This window comes from Oreochromis aureus, linkage group 17 (assembly GCF_013358895.1).
Source record: "Oreochromis aureus strain Israel breed Guangdong linkage group 17, ZZ_aureus, whole genome shotgun sequence".
Taxonomy (NCBI): Eukaryota; Metazoa; Chordata; class Actinopteri; order Cichliformes; family Cichlidae; genus Oreochromis; species Oreochromis aureus.
In genome coordinates this window covers 27039493-27059661 of record NC_052958.1, presented here as the reverse complement: position 1 = coordinate 27059661, position 20169 = coordinate 27039493, and the positions used below count along the sequence as shown (strand labels likewise).

The 20169-nt window shown below is 49.6% G+C and overlaps 3 protein-coding genes across 3 annotated transcripts; all 3 read right to left on the bottom strand.

Annotated features, from left to right (window-relative positions):
* Positions 1-156: 156 nt before the first annotated feature.
* LOC120433903 (putative uncharacterized protein DDB_G0271606) lies at positions 157-1068 on the bottom strand (the record flags this gene model as incomplete). Its single annotated transcript, XM_039600936.1, is given in 1 exon segment — positions 157-1068. A coding segment is annotated over 1 exon segment (912 nt), but the record flags the coding sequence as incomplete, so codon positions are not given.
* A 2680-nt stretch (positions 1069-3748) lies between these two features.
* On the bottom strand, positions 3749-4423 carry LOC120433904 (integumentary mucin C.1-like; the record flags this gene model as incomplete). The annotated part of the gene is made up of 1 exon (XM_039600937.1): positions 3749-4423. A coding segment is annotated over one exon (675 nt), but the record flags the coding sequence as incomplete, so codon positions are not given.
* A 3881-nt stretch (positions 4424-8304) lies between these two features.
* Positions 8305-12283, bottom strand: LOC120433905 (bromodomain-containing protein DDB_G0280777-like; the record flags this gene model as incomplete). The annotated part of the gene is made up of 3 exons (XM_039600938.1): positions 8305-8344; positions 9455-9952; positions 12234-12283. Coding segments are annotated over 3 exons (588 nt in total), but the record flags the coding sequence as incomplete, so codon positions are not given.
* Positions 12284-20169: the final 7886 nt, after the last annotated feature.

The window sequence follows — 20169 nt, the reverse complement described above, 5'->3', positions numbered from 1 at the left end:
CCACGGTTGTTGTGGTTGGAGCAGTTGTGGTTGTGGTTGGAGCAGTTGTTGTTGTTGTTGGTGCAGCTCTTGTCGTTGTTGGAGCCACAGTGGTTGTGGTTGGTGCGACAGTGGTTGTAGTTGGGGCAGTTGTGGTTGTGGTTGGTGCAGCTGTTGTCGTTGTTGGAGCAGCTGTTGTTGTCGTTAGTGCCACGGTTGTTGTGGTTGGAGCAGTTGTTGTTGTGGTTGGTGCAGCTGTTGTCGTTGTTGGAGCAGCTGTTGTTGTTGTTGGTGCCACGGTTGTTGTGGTTGGAGCAGTTGTGGTTGTGGTTGGTGCAGCTGTTGTCGTTGTTGGAGCAGCTGTTGTTGTTGTTGGAGCAGTTGTTGTTGTGGTTGGTGCAGCTGTTGTCGTTGTTGGAGCAGCTGTTGATGTGGTTGGTGCCACGGTTGTTGTGGTTGGAGCAGTTGTGGTTGTGGTTGGTGCAGCTGTTGTCGTGGTTGGAGCAGCTGTTGTTGTTGTTGGTGCCACAGTGGTTGTAGTTGGAACAACAGTTGTTGTTCTTGGAGTCACAGTGGTCGTGGTTGTTGTTGGAGCAGCAGTTGTTGGAGAAGCTGTTGTTGTGGTTGGAGCAATTGTTGTTGTGGTTGGAGCAGCTGTTGTCGTAGTTGGAGCAGCTGTTGTTGTTGTTGGTGCCACAGTGGTTGTAGTTGGAACAGTTGTTGTGGTTGGTGCAGCTGTTGTTGTTGTTGGAGCAGTTGTTGTTGTGGTTGGTGCCACGACTGTTGTGGTTGGAGCAGTTGTGGTTGTGGTTGGTGCAGCTGTTGTTGTTGTTGGAGCAGCTGTTGTTGTGGTTGGTGCAGCTGTTGTCGTTGTTGGAGCAGCTGTTGTTGTGGTTGGAGCAGTTGTGGTTGTGGTTGGTGCAGCTGTTGTCATTGTTGGAGCAGCTGTTGTTGTGGTTGGTGCCACGGTTGTTGTGGTTGGAACAGCAGTTGTTTTGGTTGGTGCAGCTGTTGTGGTTGTTGGAGCAGCTGTTGTTGTTGTTGGAGAAGCTGTTGTTGTGGTTGGAGCAGTTGTTGTTGTGGTTGGTGCAGCTGTTGTCGTTGTTGGAGCAGCTGTTGTTGTGGTTGGTGCCACGGTTGTTGTTGTTAAAGCAGCTGTGGTTGTGTTTGGAGAAGCTGTTGTTGTGGGTGGAGCAGTTGTGGTTGTTGTTGGTGCAACTGTTGTTATAGTTGTAGCAGCTGTTGTTGTTGTTGGAGCCACAGTGGTTGTGGTTGGTGCGACAGTGGTTGTGGTTGGTGCAGCTGTTGTCGTTGTTGGAGCAGCTGATGTTGTGGTTGGTGCAGCTGTTGTCGTTGTTGGAGCAGCTGTTGTTGTGGTTGGAGCAGTTGTTGTTGTGGTTGGTGCTGCTGTTGTCGTTGTGGGAGCAGCTGTTGTTGTTGTTGGAGCAGCTGTTGTTGTTGTTGGAGAAGCTGTTGTTGTGGTTGGAGCAGTTGTGGTTGTGGTTGATGCAGCTGTTGTCGTAGTTGGAGCAGATGTTGTTGTTGTTGGTGCCACAGTGGTTGTAGTTGGAACAACAGTTGTTGTTGTTGGAGCCACTGTGGTCGTGGTTGTTGCGACAGTGGTTGTTGTTGGTGCAGCTGTTGTCGTTGTTGGAGCAGCTGTTGTGGTGGTTGGTGCCACGGTTGTTGTTGTTGTGGTTGGTGCAGCTGTTGTCGTAGTTGGAGCAGCTGTTGTTGTTGTTGGTGCCACAGTGGTTGTAGTTGGAGCAGCTGTTGTTGTTGTTGTTGGAGCCACAGTGGTTGGGGTTGTTGCGACAGTGGTTGTAGTTGGGGCAGTTGTGGTTGTGGTTGGTGCAGCTGTTGTCGTTGTTGGAGCAGCTGTTGTTGTCGTTGGTGACACGGTTGTTGTGGTTGGAGCAGCTGTTGTTGTGGTTGGAGCAGATGTTGTTGTTGTTGGTGCCACAGTGGTTGTAGTTGGAATAACAGTTGTTGTTCTTGGAGCCACAGTGGTCGTGGTTGTTGTTGGAGCAGCTGTTGTTGTTGTTGGAGAAGCTGTTGTTGTGGTTGGAGCAGTTGTTGTTGTGGTTGGAGCAGCTGTTGTCGTAGTTGGAGCAGCTGTTGTTGTTGTTGGTGGCACAGTGGTTGTAGTTGGAACAGCCGTTGTGGTTGGTGCAGCTGTTGTTGTTGTTGAAGCAGTTGTTGTTGTGGTTGGTGCCACGACTGTTGTGGTTGGAGCAGTTGTGGTTGTGGTTGGTGCAGCTGTTGTTGTTGTTGGAGCAGCTGTTGTTGTGGTTGGTGCAGCTGTTGTCGTTGTTGGAGCAGCTGTTGTTGTGGTTGGAGCAGTTGTTGTTGTGGTTGGTGCAGGTGTTGTCGTTGTTGGAGCAGCTGTTGTTGTGGTTGGTGCCACGGTTGTTGTGGTTGGAGCAGTTGTGGTTGTGGTTGGTGCAGCTGTTGTCGTAGTTGGAGCAGCTGTTGTTGTTGTTGGTGCCACAGTGGTTGTAGTTGGAACAACAGTTGTTGTGGTTGGTCCAGCTGTTGTCGTTGTTGGAGAAGCTGTTGTTGTGGTTGGAGCAGTTGTGGTTGTGGTTGGTGCAGCTGTTGTCGTTGTTGGAGCAGCTGTTGTTGTGGTTGGTGCCACGGTTGTTGTGGTTGGAGCAGTTGTGGTTGTGGTTGGTGCAGCTGTTGTTGTTGTTGGAGAAGCTGTTGTTGTGGTTGGAGCAATTGTTGTTGTTGTTGGTGCAGCTGTTGTCATTGTTGGAGGAGCTGTTGTTGTGGATGGTGCCACGGTTGTTGTGGTAGGAGCAGTTGTGGTTGTGGTTGGTGCAGCTGTTGTCGTAGTTGGAGCAGCTGTTGTAGTTGGTGGTGTCAAAGTGGTAGTAGTTGGAACGACAGTTGTCGTTGTTGGAGCCACAGTGGTTGTGGTTGGTGCGACAGTGGTTGTAGTTGGGGCAGTTGTGGTTGTGGTTGGTGCAGCTGTTGTCGTTGTTGGAGTAGCTGTTGTTGTCGTTGGTGCCACGGTTGTTGTGGTTGGAGCAGTTGTTGTTGTGGTTGGTGCAGCTGTTGTCGTTGTTGGAGCAGCTGTTGTTGTGGTTGGTGCCACGGTTGTTGTGGTTGGAGCAGTTGTGGTTATGGTTGGTGCAGCTGTTGCCGTTGTTGGAGCAGCTGTTGTTGTGGTTGGAGCAGTTGTTGTTGTGGTTGGTGCAGCTGTTGTCGTTGTTGGAGCAGCTGTTGTTGTGGTTGGTGCCACGGTTGTTGTGGTTGGAGCAGTTGTGGTTGTGGTTGGTGCAGCTGTTGTCGTAGTTGGAGCAGCTGTTGTTGTTGTTGGTGCCACAGTGGTTGTAGTTGGAACAACAGTTGTTGTTGTTGGAGCCACAGTGGTCGTGGTTGTTGTTGGAGCAGCTGTTGTTGTTGTTGGAGAAGCTGTTGTTGTTGTTGGAGCAGTTGTTGTTGTGGTTGGAGCATCTGTTGTCGTAGTTGGAGCAGCTGTTGTTGTTGTTGGTGCCACAGTGGTTGTAGTTGGAACAGTTGTTGTGGTTGGTGCAGCTGTTGTTGTTGTTGGAGCAGTTGTTGTTGTGGTTGGTGCCACGACTGTTGTGGTTGGAGCAGTTTTGGTTGTGGTTGGTGCAGCTGTTGTTGTTGTTGGAGCAGCTGTTGTTGTGGTTGGTGCAGCTGTTGTCGTTGTTGGAGCAGCTGTTGTTGTGGTTGGAGCAGTTGTGGTTGTGGTTGGTGCAGCTGTTGTCGTTGTTGGAGAAGCTGTTGTTGTGGTTGGAGCAGTTGTGGTTGTGGTTGGTGCAGCTGTTGTCGTTGTTTGAGAAGCTGTTGTTGTGGTTGGAGCAGTTGTGGTTGTGGTTGGTGCAGCTGTTGTCGTAGTTGGAGCAGATGTTGTTGTTGTTGGTGCCACAGTGGTTGTAGTTGGAACAACAGTTGTTGTTGTTGGCGCCACAGTGGTCGTGGTTGTGGTTGGTGCAGCTGTTGTCGTTGTTGGAGCAGCTGTTGTTGTGGTTGGAGCAGTCGTTGTTGTGGTTGGTGCAGCTGTTGTCGTTGTTGGAGCAGGTGTGGTGGTGGTTGGTGCCACGGTTGTTGTGGTTGTTGTTGGTGCCACAGTGGTTGTAGTTGGAGCAGCTGTTGTTGTTGTTGGAGCCACAGTGGTTGTGGTTGGTGCGACAGTGGTTGTGGTTGGAGCAGTTGTGGTTGTGGTTGGTGCAGCTGTTGTCGTTGTTGGAGAAGCTGTTGTTGTGGTTGGAGCAGTTGTTGTTGTTGTTGGTGCAGCTGTTGTCGTTGTTGGAGCAGCTGTTGTTGTGGTTGGTGCCACGGTTGTTGTGGTTGGAACAACAGTTGTTGTGGTTGGAGCAGTTGTGGTTGTGGTTGGAGCAGCTGTTGTCGTAGTTGGAGCAGCTGTTGTTGTTGTTGGTGCCAGAGTGGTTGTAGTTGGAACAACAGTTGTTGTGGTTGGTGCAGCTGTTGTTGTGGTTGGAGCAGCTGTTGTTGTTGTTGGAGAAGCTGTTGTTGTGGTTGGAGCAGCTGTTGTTGTGGTTGGAGCAGTTGTTGTCGTTGTTGGAGCCACAGTGGTTGTGGTTGGTGCGACAGTGGTTGTGGTTGGAGCAGTTGTGGTTGTGGTTGGTGCAGCTGTTGTCGTTGTTGGAGCAGCCGTTGTTGTGGTTGGAGCAGTTGTTGTTGTTGTTGGTGCCACAGTGGTCGTGGTTGTGGTTGGTGCAGCTGTTGTCGTTGTTGGAGCCACAGTGGTTGTGGTTGGTGCGACAGTGGTTGTGGTTGGAGCAGTTGTGGTTGTGGTTGGTGCAGCTGTTGTCGTTGTTGGAGCCACGGTTGTTGTGGTTGGAGCAGTTGTTGTTGTTGTTGGTGCAGCTGTTGTCGTTGTTGGAGCAGCTGTTGTTGTGGTTGGTGCCACGGTTGTTGTGGTTGTTGTTGGTGCCACAGTGGTTGTAGTTGGAGCAGCTGTTGTTGTTGTTGGAGCCACAGTGGTTGTGGTTGGTGCGACAGTGGTTGTGGTTGGAGCAGTTGTGGTTGTGGTTGGTGCAGCTGTTGTCGTTGTTGGAGCAGCCGTTGTTGTGGTTGGAGCAGTTGTTGTTGTTGTTGGTGCAGCTGTTGTCGTTGTTGGAGCAGCTGTTTTTGTGGTTGGTGCGACAGTGGTTGTGGTTGGAGCAGTTGTGGTTGTGGTTGGTGCAGCTGTTGTCGTTGTTGGAGCAGCCGTTGTTGTGGTTGGAGCAGTTGTTGTTGTTGTTGGTGCCACAGTGGTCGTGGTTGTGGTTGGTGCAGCTGTTGTCGTTGTTGGAGCCACAGTGGTTGTGGTTGGTGCGACAGTGGTTGTGGTTGGAGCAGTTGTGGTTGTGGTTGGTGCAGCTGTTGTCGTTGTTGGAGCCACGGTTGTTGTGGTTGGAGCAGTTGTTGTTGTTGTTGGTGCAGCTGTTGTCGTTGTTGGAGCAGCTGTTGTTGTGGTTGGTGCCACGGTTGTTGTGGTTGTTGTTGGTGCCACAGTGGTTGTAGTTGGAGCAGCTGTTGTTGTTGTTGGAGCCACAGTGGTTGTGGTTGGTGCGACAGTGGTTGTGGTTGGAGCAGTTGTGGTTGTGGTTGGTGCAGCTGTTGTCGTTGTTGGAGCAGCCGTTGTTGTGGTTGGAGCAGTTGTTGTTGTTGTTGGTGCAGCTGTTGTCGTTGTTGGAGCAGCTGTTTTTGTGGTTGGTGCCACGGTTGTTGTGGTTGGAGCAGTTGTGGTTGTGGTCTGTGCAGCTGTTGTCATAGTTGGAGCAGCTGTTGTTGTGGTTGGAGCAGTTGTTGTTGTGGTTGGTGCAGCTGTTGTCGTTGTTGGAGAAGCTGTTGTTGTGGTTGGAGCAGTTGTGGTTGTGGTTGGTGCAGCTGTTGTCGTAGTTGGAGCAGATGTTGTTGTTGTTGGTGCCACAGTGGTTGTAGTTGGAACAACAGTTGTTGTTGTTGGAGCCACAGTGGTCGTGGTTGTTGTTGGAGCAGCTGTTGTTGTTGTTGGAGAAGCTGTTGTTGTGGTTGGAGCAGTTGTTGTTGTGGTTGGTGCCACGACTGTTGTGGTTGGAGCAGTTGTGGTTGTGGTTGGTGCAGCTGTTGTTGTTGTTGGAGCAGCTGTTGTTGTGGTTGGTGCAGCTGTTGTCGTTGTTGGAGCAGCTGTTGTTGTGGTTGGAGCAGGTGTTGTTGTGGTTGGTGCAGCTGTTGTCGTTGTTGGAGAAGCTGTTGTTGTGGTTGCAGCAGTTGTGGTTGTGGTTGGTGCAGCTGTTGTCGTTGTTGGAGCAGCTGTTGTTGTGGTTGGTGCCAGGGTTGTTGTGGTTGGAGCAGTTGTGGTTGTGGTTGGTGCAGCTGTTGTTGTTGTTTGAGAAGCTGTTGTTGTGGTTGGAGCAGTTGTGGTTGTGGTTGGTGCAGCTGTTGTCGTTGTTGGAGCAGCTGTTGTTGTGGTTGGTGCCACAGTGGTTGTTGTGGTTGGTGCAGCTGTTGTCGTTGTTGGAGCAGGTGTGGTGGTGGTTGGTGCCACAGTGGTTGTAGTTGGAACAACAGTTGTTGTTGTTGGAGCCACAGTGGTCGTGGTTGTGGTTGGTGCAGCTGTTGTCGTTGTTGGAGCAGCTGTTGTTGTGGTTGGAGCAGTCGTTGTTGTGGTTGGTGCAGCTGTTGTCGTTGTTGGAGCAGGTGTGGTGGTGGTTGGTGCCACGGTTGTTGTGGTTGTTGTTGGTGCCACAGTGGTTGTAGTTGGAGCAGCTGTTGTTGTTGTTGGAGCCACAGTGGTTGTGGTTGGTGCGACAGTGGTTGTGGTTGGAGCAGTTGTGGTTGTGGTTGGTGCAGCTGTTGTCGTTGTTGGAGCAGCTGTTGTTGTGGTTGGAGCAGTTGTTGTTGTTGTTGGTGCAGCTGTTGTCGTTGTTGGAGCAGCTGTTGTTGTGGTTGGTGCCACGGTTGTTGTGGTTGGAACAACAGTTGTTGTGATTGGTGCAGCTGTTGTTGTTGTTGGAGCAGCTGTTGTTGTTGTTGGAGAAGCTGTTTTTGTGGTTGGAGCAGTTGTGGTTGTGGTTGGTGCAGCTGTTGTCGTAGTTGGAGCAGCTGTTGTTGTTGTTGGTGCCAGAGTGGTTGTAGTTGGAACAACAGTTGTTGTGGTTGGTGCAGCTGTTGTTGTGGTTGGAGCAGCTGTTGTTGTTGTTGGAGAAGCTGTTGTTGTGGTTGGAGCAGCTGTTGTTGTGGTTGGAGCAGTTGTTGTTGTGGTTGGTGCAGCTGTTGTCGTTGTTGGAGAAGCTGTTGTTGTGGTTGGAGCAGTTGTGGTTGTGGTTGGTGCAGCTGTTGTCGTAGTTGGAGCAGATGTTGTTGTTGTTGGTGCCACAGTGGTCGTGGTTGTGGTTGGTGCAGCTGTTGTCGTTGTTGGAGCAGCTGTTGTTGTGGTTGGAGCAGTTGTTGTTGTGGTTGGTGCAGCTGTTGTCGTTGTTGGAGCAGCTGTTGTGGTGGTTGGTGCCACGGTTGTTGTGGTTGTTGTTGGTGCCACAGTGGTTGTAGTTGGAGCAGCTGTTGTTGTTGTTGGAGCCACAGTGGTTGTGGTTGGTGCGACAGTGGTTGTGGTTGGAGCAGTTGTGGTTGTGGTTGGTGCAGCTGTTGTCGTAGTTGGAGCAGCCGTTGTTGTGGTTGGAGCAGTTGTTGTTGTTGTTGGTGCAGCTGTTGTCGTTGTTGGAGCAGCTGTTGTTGTGGTTGGTGCCACGGTTGTTGTGGTTGGAGCAGTTGTGGTTGTGGTTGGTGCAGCTGTTGTCATAGTTGGAGCAGCTGTTGTTGTTGTTGGAGCAGCTGTTGTTGTTGTTGGAGTAGCTGTTGTTGTGGTTGGAGCAGTTGTGGTTGTGGTTGGTGCAGCTGTTGTCGTTGTTGGAGCAGCTGTTGTTGTGGTTGGAGCAGTTGTTGTTGTGGTTGGTGCCACGGTTGTTGTGGTTGGAGCAGTTGTGGTTGTGGTTGGTGCAGCTGTTGTCGTAGTTGGAGCAGCTGTTGTTGTTGTTGGTGCCACAGTGGTTGTAGTTGGAACAACAGTTGTTGTTGTTGGTGGAGCTGTTGTTGTGGTTGGTGCAGCTGTTGTTGTTGTTGGAGAAGCTGTTGTTGTGGTTGGAGCAGCTGTTGTTGTGGTTGGAGCAGTTGTTGTGGTGGTTGGTGCCACGGTTGTTGTGGTTGTGGTTGGTGCAGCTGTTGTCGTAGTTGGAGCAGCTGTTGTTGTTGTTGGTGCCACAGTGGTTGTAGTTGGAGCAGCTGTTGTTGTTGTTGGAGCCACAGTGGTTGTGGTTGATGCAGCTGTTGTCGTTGTTGGAGCAGCTGTTGTGGTGGTTGGAGCAGTTGTTGTTGTTGTTGGTTCAGCTGTTGTCGTTGTTGGAGCAGCTATTGTTGTGGTTGGTGCCACGGTTATTGTGGTTGGAGCAGTTGTGGTTGTGGTTGGTGCAGCTGTTGTCGTAGTTGGAGCAGCTGTTGTTGTTGTTGGAGAAACTGTTGTTGTTGGAGCAGCTGTTGTTGTCGTTGGTGCCACAGTGGTTGTGGTTGGTGCAGCTGTTGTCGTAGTTGGAGCAGATGTTGTTGTTGTTGGTGCAGCTGTTGTCGTAGTTGGAGCAGATGTTGTTGTTGTTGGTGCCACAGTGGTTGTAGTTGGAACAACAGTTGTTGTTGTTGGAGCCACAGTGGTCGTGGTTGTTGCGACAGTGGTTGTGGTTGGTGCAGCTGTTGTCGTTGCTGGAGCAGCTGTTGTTGTGGTTGGAGCAGTTGTTGTTGTGGTTGGTGCAGCTGTTGTCGTTGTTGGAGCAGCTGTTGTGGTGGTTGGTGCCACGGTTGTTGTGGTTGTGGTCGGTGCAGCTGTTGTCGTAGTTGGAGCAGCTGTTGTTGTTGTTGGTGCCACAGTGGTTGTAGTCGGAGCAGCTGTTGTTGTTGTTGGAGCCACAGTGGTTGTGGTTGGTGCGACAGTGGTTGTGGTTGGAGCAGTTGTGGTTGTGGTTGGTGCAGCTGTTGTCATTGTTGGAGCAGCTGTTGTTGTGGTTGGAGCAGTTGTTGTTGTGGTTGGTGCAGCTGTTGTCGTTGTTGGAGCAGCTGTTGTTGTTGTTGGAGCCACAGTGGTTGTGGTTAGTGCGACAGTGGTTGTGGTTGAAGCAGTTGTGGTTGTGGTTGGTGCAGCTGTTGTCGTAGTCGGAGCAGCTGTTGTTGTTGTTGGTGCCAGAGTGGTTGTAGTTGGAACAACAGTTGTTGTGGTTGGTGCACCTGTGGTTGTTGTTGGAGCAGTTGTGGTTGTGGTTGGTGCCACGGTTGTTGTGGTTGGAGCAGTTGTGGTTGTGGTTGGTGCAGCTGTTGTCGTTGTTGGAGCAGCTGTTGTTGTGATTGGAGCAGTTGTTGTTGTGGTTGGTGCAGCTGTTGTCGTTGTTGGAGCAGCTGTTGTTGTGGTTGGTGCCACGGTTGTTGTGGTTGGAGCAGTTGTGGTTGTGGTTGGTGCAGCTGTCGTCGTAGTTGGAGCAGCTGTTGTTGTTGTTGGTGCCACAGTGGTTGTAGTTGGAACAACAGTTGTTGTGGTTGGTGCAGCTGTTGTTGTTGTTGGAGAAGCTGTTGTTGTGGTTGGAGCAGTTGTTGTTGTGGTTGGTGCAACTGTTGTCGTTGTTGGAGCAGCTGTTGTTGTGGTTGGTGCAACTGTTGTCGTTGTTGGAGCAGCTGTTGTTGTGGTTGGTGCCACGGTTGTTGTGGTTGGAGCAGTTGTGGTTGTGGTTGGTGCAGCTGTTGTCGTAGTTGGAGCAGCTGTTGTTGTTGTTGGAGCAGCTGTTGTTGTTGTTGGAGAAGCTGTTGTCGTTGTTGGAGCAGCTGTTGTTGTGGTTGGTGCCACGGTTGTTGTGGTTGGAGCAGTTGTTGTTGTGGTTGGTGCAGCTGTTGTCGTTGTTGGAGCAGCTGTTGTTGTGGTTGGAGCAGTTGTTGTTGTGGGTGGTACAACTGTTGTCGTTGTTGGAGCAGCTGTTGTTGTGGTTGGTGCCACGGTTGTTGTGGTTGGAGCAGTTGTGGTTGTGGTTGGTGCAGCTGTTGTCGTAGTTGGTGCAGCTGTTGTTGTTGTTGGAGCAGCTGTTGTTGTTGTTGGAGAAGCTGTTGTTGTGGTTGGAGCAGTTGTGGTTGTGGTTGGTGCAGCTGTTGTCGTAGTTGGAGCAGATGTTGTTGTTGTTGGTGCCACAGTGGTTGTAGTTGGAACAACAGTTGTTGTTGTTGGAGCCACAGTGGTCGCGGTTGTTGCGACAGTTTTTGTGGTTGGTGCAGCTGTTGTCGTTGTTGGATCAGCGGTTGTTGTGGTTGGAGCAGTTATTGTCGTAGTTGCAGCAGCTGTTGTTGTGGTTGGTGCCACGGTTGTTGTGGTTGTGGTTGGTGCAGCTGTTGTCGTAGTTGGAGCAGTTGTTGTTGTGGTTGGTGTCACAGTGGTTGTGGTTGGAGCAGCTGTTGTTGTTGTTGGAGCCACAGTGGTTGTGGTTGGTGCGTCAGTGGTTGTGGTTGGAGCAGTTGTGGTTGTGGTTGGTACAGCTGTTGTCGTTGTTGGAGCAGCTGTTGTTGTGGTTGGAGCAGCTGTTGTTGTGGTTGAAGCAGTTGTGGTTGTGGTTGGTGCAGCTGTTGTCGTAGTTGGAGCAGCTGTTGTTGTTGTTGGTGCCACAGTGGTTGTAGTTGGAACAACAGTTGTTGTGGTTGGTGCAGCTGTTTTTGTTGTTGGAGCAGTTGTGGTTGTGGTTGGTGCCACGGTTGTTGTGGTTGGAGCAGTTGTGGTTGTGGTTGGTGCAGCTGTTGTCGTTGTTGGAGCAGCTGTTGTTGTGGTTGGAGCAGTTGTTGTTGTGGTTGGTGTAGCTGTTGTCGTTGTTGGAGCAGCTGTTGTTGTGGTTGGTGCCACGGTTGTTGTGGTTGGAGCAGTTGTGGTTGTGGTTGGTGCAGCTGTTGTCGTAGTTGGAGCAGATGTTGTTGTTGTTGGTGCCACAGTGGTTGTAGTTGCAACAACAGTTGTTGTTGTTGGAGCCACAGTGGTCGTGGTTGTTGCGACAGTGGTTGTGGTTTGTGCAGCTGTTGTTGTTGTTGGAGCAGCTGTTGTTGTGGTTGGAGCAGTTGTTGTAGTTGGTGCAGCTGTTGTTGTAGTTGCAGCAGCTGTTGTTGTGGTTGGTGCCATGGTTGTTGTGGTTGTGGTTGCTGCAGCTGTTGTCGTAGTTGGAGCAGCTGTTGTGGTGGTTGGTGCAACGGTTGTTGTGGTTGTGGTTGGTGCAGCTGTTGTCGTTGTTGGAGCAGCTGTTGTTGTGGTTGGTGCCACGGTTGTTGTGGTTGGAGCAGTTGTGGTTGTGGTTGGTGCAGCTGTTGTCGTAGTTGGAGCAGATGTTGTTGTTGTTGGTGCCACAGTGGTTGTAGTTGCAACAACAGTTGTTGTTGTTGGAGCTACAGTGGTCGTGGTTGTTGCGACAGTGGTTGTGGTTGGTGCAGCTGTTGTTGTTGTTGGAGAAGCTGTTGTTGTGGTTGGTGCAGCTGTTGTTGTTGTTGGAGCAGCTGTTGTTGTGGTTGGTGCCACGGTTGTTGTGGTTGGAGCAGTTGTGGTTGTGTTTGGTGCAGCTGTTGTTGTTGTTGGAGCAGCAGTTGTTGTGGTTGGAGCAGTTGTTGTTGTGGTTGGTGCAGCTGTTGTCGTTGTTGGAGCAGCTGTTGTTGTGGTTGGTGCCACGGTTGTTGTGGTTGGAGCAGTTGTGGTTGTGGTTGGTGCAGCTGTTGTTGTTGTTGGAGCCACAGTGGTTGTGGTCAGTGCGACAGTGTTTTTGGTTGAAGCAGTTGTGGTTGTGGTTGGTGCAGCTGTTGTCGTAGTTGGAGCAGCTGTTGTCGTTGTTGGAGCAGCTGTTGTTGTGGTTGGTGGCACGGTTGTTGTGGTTGGACCAGTTGTGGTTGTGGTTGGTGCAGCCGTTGTCGTAGTTGGAGCAGGTGTTGTTGTTGTTGGAGCAGTTGTTGTTGTGGTTGGTGCAGCTGTTGTCGTTGTTGGAGCAGCTGTTGTTGTGGTTGGAGCAGTTGTTTTTGTGGTTGGTGCAGCTGTTGTCGTTGTTGCAGCAGCTGTTGTTGTGGTTGTGGTTGCAACAACAGTGTTGTGTGGTTGGTGCAGCACGGTGTTGTTGTGTTGTTGGAGAAGGCTGTTGTTGTGGTTGGAGCAGTTGTGGTTGTGGTTGGTTGCAGCTGTTGTCGTAGCAGCTGTTGTTGTTGTTGGTGGTTGGAACAGTGGTTGTAGTTGGAACAACAGTTGTTGTGGTTGGTGCAGCTGTTGTTGTTGTTGGAGCAGCTGTTGTTGTTGTTGGAGAAGCTGTTGTTGTGGTTGGAGCAGTTGTGGTTGTGGTTGGTGCAGCTGTTGTCGCTTGTTGTTGGTGCCACAGTTGTTTGAGCAGATGTTGTTGTTGTTGGTGCCACAGTGGTTGTAGTTGGAACAACAGTTGTTGTTGTTGGAGCCACAGTGGTCGCGGTTGTTGTTGACAGTGGGTTGTGGTTGGTGCAGCTGTTGTGGTTGTTGGAGCTCAGTTGGTTTGCTGTTGTTGTGGTTGGAGCAGTTATTGTTGTGTGTTGGTGCAGCTGTTGTCGTTGTTGGAGCAGCTGTTGTGGTGGTTGGTTGTGGTTGCACAGCAGTTGTTGTGGTTGTTGGTGGTTGTGGTTGGTGCAGCTGTTGTCGTAGTTGGAGCAGCTGTTGTTGTTGGAGCAGTTGTTGTTGGTGCCACAGTGGTTGTGGTTGGAGCAGCTGTTGTTGTGTTGTGGTTGGAGCCACAGTGGTTGTGGTTGTTGTGGTTGACAGCTGGTTGTGGTTGGAGCAGTTGTGGTTGTGGTTGGAGCAGCTGTTGTTGTGGTTGGAGCAGCTGTTGTTGTGTTGGAGCAGTTGTGGTTGTGGTTGGTGCAGCTGTTGTCGTAGTTGGAGCAGCTGTTGTTGTTGTTGGTGCCAGTGGTTGTAGTTGGACAGTGTTGTTGTTGGAGCACAGTTTGTTGCGACAGTGGTGGTTGGTGCAACAGTTGTTGTTGGGTTGGTGCAGCTGTTGTTGTTGTTGGAGCAGATTGTTGTTGTTGTGGTGGTGCACAGTGGTTGTAGTTGGAACAACAGTTGTTGTTGTTGGAGCCACAGTGGTTGTTTGTTGCGACAGTGGTTGTGGTTGGTGCAGCTGTTGTCGTTGTTGAGCAGCAGTGGTGCTGTGGTTGGTGCAGTGTTTGTGGTTGGTGCAGCTGTTGTCGTTGTTGGAGCAGCTGTTGTTGTTGGTGCCACGGTGTTTGTGTGGTTGGAGCAGTTGTGGTTGTGGTTGGTGCAGCTGTTGTCGTAGTTGGAGCAGCTGTTGTTGTTGTTGGTGCCACAGTGGTTGTGGTTGGAGCAGTTGTTGTTGTGGTTGGCAGCTGTTGCTTGTTGTTGGAGCAGCTGTTGTTGTTGTTGGAGCAGCTTTGTTGTTGTGGTTGGTGCAGCTGTTGTTGTTGTGGTTGGAGCAGTTGTTGTTGTGGTTGGAGCAGCTGTGGTTGTTGGAGCAGCTGTTGTTGTGGTTGGTGCAGCTGTGGTTGTGGCAACAGTTGTTGTGGTGGAGCAGCTGTTGTTGTTGTTGAGCAGCTGCTGTTGTTGTTGGAGCAGTTGTTGTCGTGGTTGTGTGCCACAGTGGTTGTTGTTGGTGCAGTTGTTGCGTTGTTGTTGGAGCAGCTGTTGTTGTGGTTGGTGCAGCTGTTGTCGTTGTTGGTTGTTGCAGCTGTTGTTGTTGGTTGGTTCCACCACAGTTGTTGTGGTTGGAGCAGTTGTGGTTGTGGTTGGTGCAGCTGTTGTCGTGCAGCTGTTGTTGTTGCAGCTGTTGTTGTTGTTGGTGCCACAGTGGTTGTGGTTGGAACAACAGTTGTTGTAGTTGGAGCCACAGTGGTTGTGCTGTTGGTTGTTGGACAGTGGTTGTGGTTGGTGCAGCAGTTGTCGTTGTTGGAGCAGCTGTTGTTGTGGTTGGTTGCAGTTGTTGTTGTGGTTGGTGCAGCTGTTGTCGTTGTTGGAGCAGCTGTTGTTGTGGTTGGTGCCACGGTTGTTGTGGTTGGAGCAGTTGTGGTTGTGGTTGGACCAGCTGTTGTCGTAGTTGGAGCAGCAGCTGTTGTTGTGGTTGGTGCGACAGTGGTCGTGGTTGGAGCAGCTGTTATTGTTGTTGAAGCAGCTGCTGTTGTTGGAGCAGATGTTGTCGTGGTTGGTGCCACAGTGGTTGTTGTTGGTGCAGCTGTTGTCGTTGTTGGAGCAGCTGTTGTTGTGGTTGGTGCAGCTGTTGTCGTTGTTGGAGCAGCTGTTGTTGTGGTTGGTTCCACGGTTGTTGTGGTTGGAGCAGTTGTGGTTGTGGTTGGTGCAGCTGTTGTCGCAGTTGGAGCAGCTGTTGTTGTTGTTGGTGCCACAGTGGTTGTAGTTGGAGCAGCTGTTGTTGTTGTTGGAGCCACAGTGGTTGTGGTTGGTGCGACAGTGGTTGTGGTTGGTGCAGCTGTTGTCGTTGTTGGAGCAGCTGTTGTTGTGGTTGGTGCAGTTGTGGTTGTGGTTGGTGCAGCTGTTGTCGTAGTTGGAGCAGCTGTTGTTGTTGTTGGTGCCACAGTGGTTGTAGTTGGAAGTTGGAACAACAGTTGTTGTGGTTGGTGCAGCTGTTGTTGTTGTTGGAGCAGCTGTTGTTGTTGTTGGATAAGCTGTTGTTGTGGTTGGAGCAGTTGTGGTTGTGGTTGGTGCAGCTGTTGTCGTTGTTGGAGCAGCTGTTGTTGTGGTTGGAGCAGTTGTTGTTGTTGTTGGTGCAGCTGTTGTCGTTGTTGGAGCAGCTGTTGTTGTGGTTGGTGCCACGGTTGTTGTGGTTGGAGCAGTTGTGGTTGTGGCTGGAGCAGCTGTTGTTGTGGTTGGTGCGACAGTGATCGTGGTTGGAGCAGCTGTTGTTGTTGTTGAAGCAGCTGCTGTTGTTGTTGGAGCAGATGTTGTCGTGGTTTGTGCCACAGTGGTTGTTGTTGGTGCAGCTGTTGTCGTTGTTGGAGCAGCTGTTGTTGTGGTTGGTGCAGCTGTTGTCGTTGTTGGAGCAGCTGTTGTTGTGGTTGGTTCCACGGTTGTTGTGGTTGGAGCAGTTGTGGTTGTGGTTGGTGCAGCTGTTGTCGTAGTTGGAGCAGCTGTTGTTGTTGTTGGTGCCACAGTGGTTGTAGTTGGAACAACAGTTGTTGTAGTTGGAGCCACAGTGGTTGTGGTTGGTGCGACAGTGGTTGTGGTTGGTGCAGCTGTTGTCGTTGTTGGAGCAGCTGTTGTTGTGGTTGGAGCAGTTGTTGTTGTGGTTGGTGCAGCTGTTGTCGTAGTTGGAGCAGCTGTTGTTGTGGTTGGTGCCACGGTTGTTGTGGTTGGAGCAGTTGTGGTTGTGGTTGGACCAGCTGTTGTCGTAGTTGGAGCAGCTGTTGTTGTGGTTGGTGCGACAGTGGTCGTGGTTGGAGCAGCTGTTATTGTTGTTGAAGCAGCTGCTGTTGTTGGAGCAGATGTTGTCGTGGTTGGTGCCACAGTGGTTGTTGTTGGTGCAGCTGTTGTCGTTGTTGGAGCAGCTGTTGTTGTGGTTGGTGCAGCTGTTGTCGTTGTTGGAGCAGCTGTTGTTGTGGTTGGTTCCACGGTTGTTGTGGTTGGAGCAGTTGTGGTTGTGGTTGGTGCAGCTGTTGTCGCAGTTGGAGCAGCTGTTGTTGTTGTTGGTGCCACAGTGGTTGTAGTTGGAACAACAGTTGTTGTAGTTGGAGCCACAGTGGTTGTGGTTGGTGCAGCTGTTGTCGTTGTTGGAGCAGCTGTTGTTGTGGTTGGAGCAGTTGTGGTTGTGGTTGGTGCAGCTGTTGTTGTTGTTGGAGCAGCTGTTGTTGTGGTTGGAGCAGTTGTTGTTGTTGTTGGTCCAGCTGTTGTCGTTGTTGGAGCAGCTGTTGTTGTGGTTGGTGCCACGGTTGTTGTGGTTGGAGCAGTTGTGGTTGTGGTTGGAGCAGCTGTTGTTGTGGTTGGTGCGACAGTGGTCGTGGTTGGAGCAGCTGTTGTTGTTGTTGAAGCAGCTGCTGTTGTTGTTGGAGCAGATGTTGTCGTGGTTTGTGCCACAGTGGTTGTTGTTGGTGCAGTTGTTGTCGTTGTTGGAGCAGCTGTTGTTGTGGTTGGTGCAGCTGTTGTCGTTGTTGGAGCAGCTGTTGTTGTGGTTGGTTCCACGGTTGTTGTGGTTGGAGCAGTTGTGGTTGTGGTTGGTGCAGCTGTTGTCGTAGTTGGAGCAGCTGTTGTTGTTGTTGGTGCCACAGTGGTTGTAGTTGGAACAACAGTTGTTGTAGTTGGAGCCACAGTGGTTGTGGTTGGTGCGACAGTGGTTGTGGTTGGTGCAGATGTTGTCGTGGTTGGAGCAGCTGTTGTTGTGGTTGGAGCAGTTGTTGTTGTGGTTGGTGCAGCTGTTGTCGTAGTTGGAGCAGCTGTTGTTGTGGTTGGTGCCACGGTTGTTGTGGTTGGAGCAGTTGTGGTTGTGGTTGGACCAGCTGTTGTCGTAGTTGGAGCAGCTGTTGTTGTGGTTGGTGCGACAGTGGTCGTGGTTGGAGCAGCTGTTATTGTTGTTGAAGCAGCTGCTGTTGTTGGAGCAGATGTTGTCGGTGGTTGGTGCCACAGTGGTTGTTGTTGGTGCAGCTGTTGTCGTTGTTGGAGCAGCTGTTGTTGTGGTTGGTGCAGCTGTTGTCGTTGTTGGAGCAGCTGTTGTTGTGGTTGGTTCCACGGTTGTTGTGGTTGGAGCAGTTGTGGTTGTGGTTGGTGCAGCTGTTGTCGCAGTTGGAGCAGCTGTTGTTGTTGTTGGTGCCACAGTGGTTGTAGTTGGAGCAGCTGTTGTTGTTGTTGGAGCCACAGTGGTTGTGGTTGGTGCGACAGTGGTTGTGGTTGGTGCAGCTGTTGTCGTTGTTGGAGCAGCTGTTGTTGTGGTTGGTGCAGTTGTGGTTGTGGTTGGTGCAGCTGTTGTCGTAGTTGGAGCAGCTGTTGTTGTTGTTGGTGCCACAGTGGTTGTAGTTGGAACAACAGTTGTTGTGGTTGGTGCAGCTGTTGTTGTTGTTGGAGCAGCTGTTGTTGTTGTTGGATAAGCTGTTGTTGTGGTTGGAGCAGTTGTGGTTGTGGTTGGTGCAGCTGTTGTCGTTGTTGGAGCAGCTGTTGTTGTGGTTGGAGCAGTTGTTGTTGTTGTTGGTGCAGCTGTTGTCGTTGTTGGAGCAGCTGTTGTTGTGGTTGGTGCCACGGTTGTTGTGGTTGGAGCAGTTGTGGTTGTGGTTGGAGCAGCTGTTGTTGTGGTTGGTGCGACAGTGGTCGTGGTTGGAGCAGCTGTTGTTGTTGTTGAAGCAGCTGCTGTTGTTGTTGGAGCAGATGTTGTCGTGGTTTGTGCCACAGTGGTTGTTGTTGGTGCAGCTGTTGTCGTTGTTGGAGCAGCTGTTGTTGTGGTTGGTGCAGCTGTTGTCGTTGTTGGAGCAGCTGTTGTTGTGGTTGGTTCCACGGTTGTTGTGGTTGGAGCAGTTGTGGTTGTGGTTGGTGCAGCTGTTGTCGTAGTTGGAGCAGCTGTTGTTGTTGTTGGTGCCACAGTGGTTGTAGTTGGAACAACAGTTGTTGTAGTTGGAGCCACAGTGGTTGTGGTTGGTGCGACAGTGGTTGTGGTTGGTGCAGCTGTTGTCGTTGTTGGAGCAGCTGTTGTTGTGGTTGGAGCAGTTGTTGTTGTGGTTGGTGCAGCTGTTGTCGTAGTTGGAGCAGCTGTTGTTGTGGTTGGTGCCACGGTTGTTGTGGTTGGAGCAGTTGTGGTTGTGGTTGGACCAGCTGTTGTCGTAGTTGGAGCAGCTGTTGTTGTGGTTGGTGCGACAGTGGTCGTGGTTGGAGCAGCTGTTATTGTTGTTGAAGCAGCTGCTGTTGTTGGAGCAGATGTTGTCGTGGTTGGTGCCACAGTGGTTGTTGTTGGTGCAGCTGTTGTCGTTGTTGGAGCAGCTGTTGTTGTGGTTGGTGCAGCTGTTGTCGTTGTTGGAGCAGCTGTTGTTGTGGTTGGTTCCACGGTTGTTGTGGTTGGAGCAGTTGTGGTTGTGGTTGGTGCAGCTGTTGTCGCAGTTGGAGCAGCTGTTGTTGTTGTTGGTGCCACAGTGGTTGTAGTTGGAACAACAGTTGTTGTAGTTGGAGCCACAGTGGTTGTGGTTGGTGCAGCTGTTGTCGTTGTTGGAGCAGCTGTTGTTGTGGTTGGAGCAGTTGTTGTTGTGGTTGGTGCAGCTGTTGTCGTAGTTGGAGCAGCTGTTGTCGTTGTTGGAGCATTAGTTGTTGTGGTTGGGGCTACTGTTGTTGTGGTTGGTGCAGCAGTGGTCGTGGTTGGTGCAGCTGTTGTCGTTGTTGGAGCAGCAGTTGTTGTGGTTGGTGCAGCTGTGGTTGTGGTTGGTGCTGCAGTTGTTGTTGGTGAAGTACAGGTTGGTCCACTTGTTATGTTACCAACGCTCTGCATGAATGGTAAAGAACCCAGGCTTGAAGCAGCTGCACACAGGTTGCTCGATGCACAGCCGTAAGCTGGGAAATCGTTTGTGCCATCATTCACTGTAGATGAAAAATCCCAGTTTCAACAATTTCACATATTTTTAGACATACATGACTGTGTAGCAGCCTTTGAAAATCAAGACATACTTAAATAATAATATAATATTAATGGGTATAAGTTCGAAAGGTTTTCGAGGCATTATTTCATTAAACTCTTTCAATTTAGCAAACATAAATATTTTTTACATAAAAAGTAATCTAACACCTTTTTTTCAATGTCTTCTGTTTGCTGACAATGCTGAAACTTGAAATCTTACTGTAGTGAGTTTTGGGTGTACTCTATGATCTGAGTTGTTTGTTCAACATTTCTAATGTATAATACCACACCCACCAGTAAACAATTTTTAATTAGAGACAAGAACAGATCCTGATTTTCAGTCATTTGTTTCGTGACTTTCACATTCAAGTTATTGAAAACATCTACTCACAATGTCAGAAGCCAAAGTGATTTCATTTTAATGAACAGTGTTCCTACACTCGGTGTTCTATTATCACATATATTGTTTTCCATTTAAAGCAGGTAGCTGATTTTTCCATCATCAAGAAATCAAAGTGCTCCTCTTGATGTTTTCATGTGTATTTTCTTTGCTTTGCTCTTTTCGTGATGGATATTTGTCTTTGTTTTCAGCTCTTGTTTTATACAAATGATTAGTCATGACAATCACTGACAGAGTAATCAGTACCTCAATGCTACAAATATTGATTTTTTTTTAAGTTTCGGGAATACTTCTTAACTAATATATTTATGTGTTGTGGACAAATCTGTATCATTTCCTACACTGATTATTAAATCTTCTTTAAAGTTCTTTAAAAATCATCTTTAAAGATTTAAAGTTCAAAATCACATTCATTACAAATACAGATAAAATGCTTGGTAATGGTTTTCCTAACTGATTGAAAAAAAAGAATGTTTGTTGAATTTATTTTATGCAAAGACCAAATTTAAAGATGATCTTTGTTAAAGTATGCATGATGAAGACTCACTCATTGATTGAAAGCATTGGTCCTCCACCCCCTGACATTGCAATGGTGTGTTGCACTGAATTGTGGAACAATAGTTACATAGTAGGCCGTTACTTGACTGAGGAGTAGGGGCTGAAACAGAAAAGAACATAATTTCATTTTAGAACAGAATATTTCAGCAGATATCAGAATATTGTTTCTTATCCCTTTCTGTTATGTCTGTTCTGTTCTGTGTCTTTAACTTAACTGATTTCTACTTACCAGCCAGAGTTGCTGAGTTGCAGTTTTCCGTGTTGCAGCACGTGGCAGATGCAAGAGCACTTTGAACACCCAGGTTAACTGAAAATGTCTGAGAGCCCGTAGCTGGACACAGGGAGGAAGATGCACATGCCTTGTAGATTTGTGTTCCCATAGTTCCAGATGAGGTAGCTGCAAAGTAATTTTAATATTTTTAATGATGAATTTTATTAATGTTGATGGAAAGCACACATAGCTTCACAGGTATTTGAAATTTACTGAACTGTATGAAATAATATGAAGAAAAGATTACCTAAAATAGTAGCTGTAACACACATGGTCTCTGAAGAACATGTATTTGCTACTGTGGTTGAACATGTCTGATCTGTGCAGGTTTGACACTGAAGGGCTCCAGCTGCAGTCAGGAGAGAAACAATTAAAGGACTGAAGTTAAAATGAAA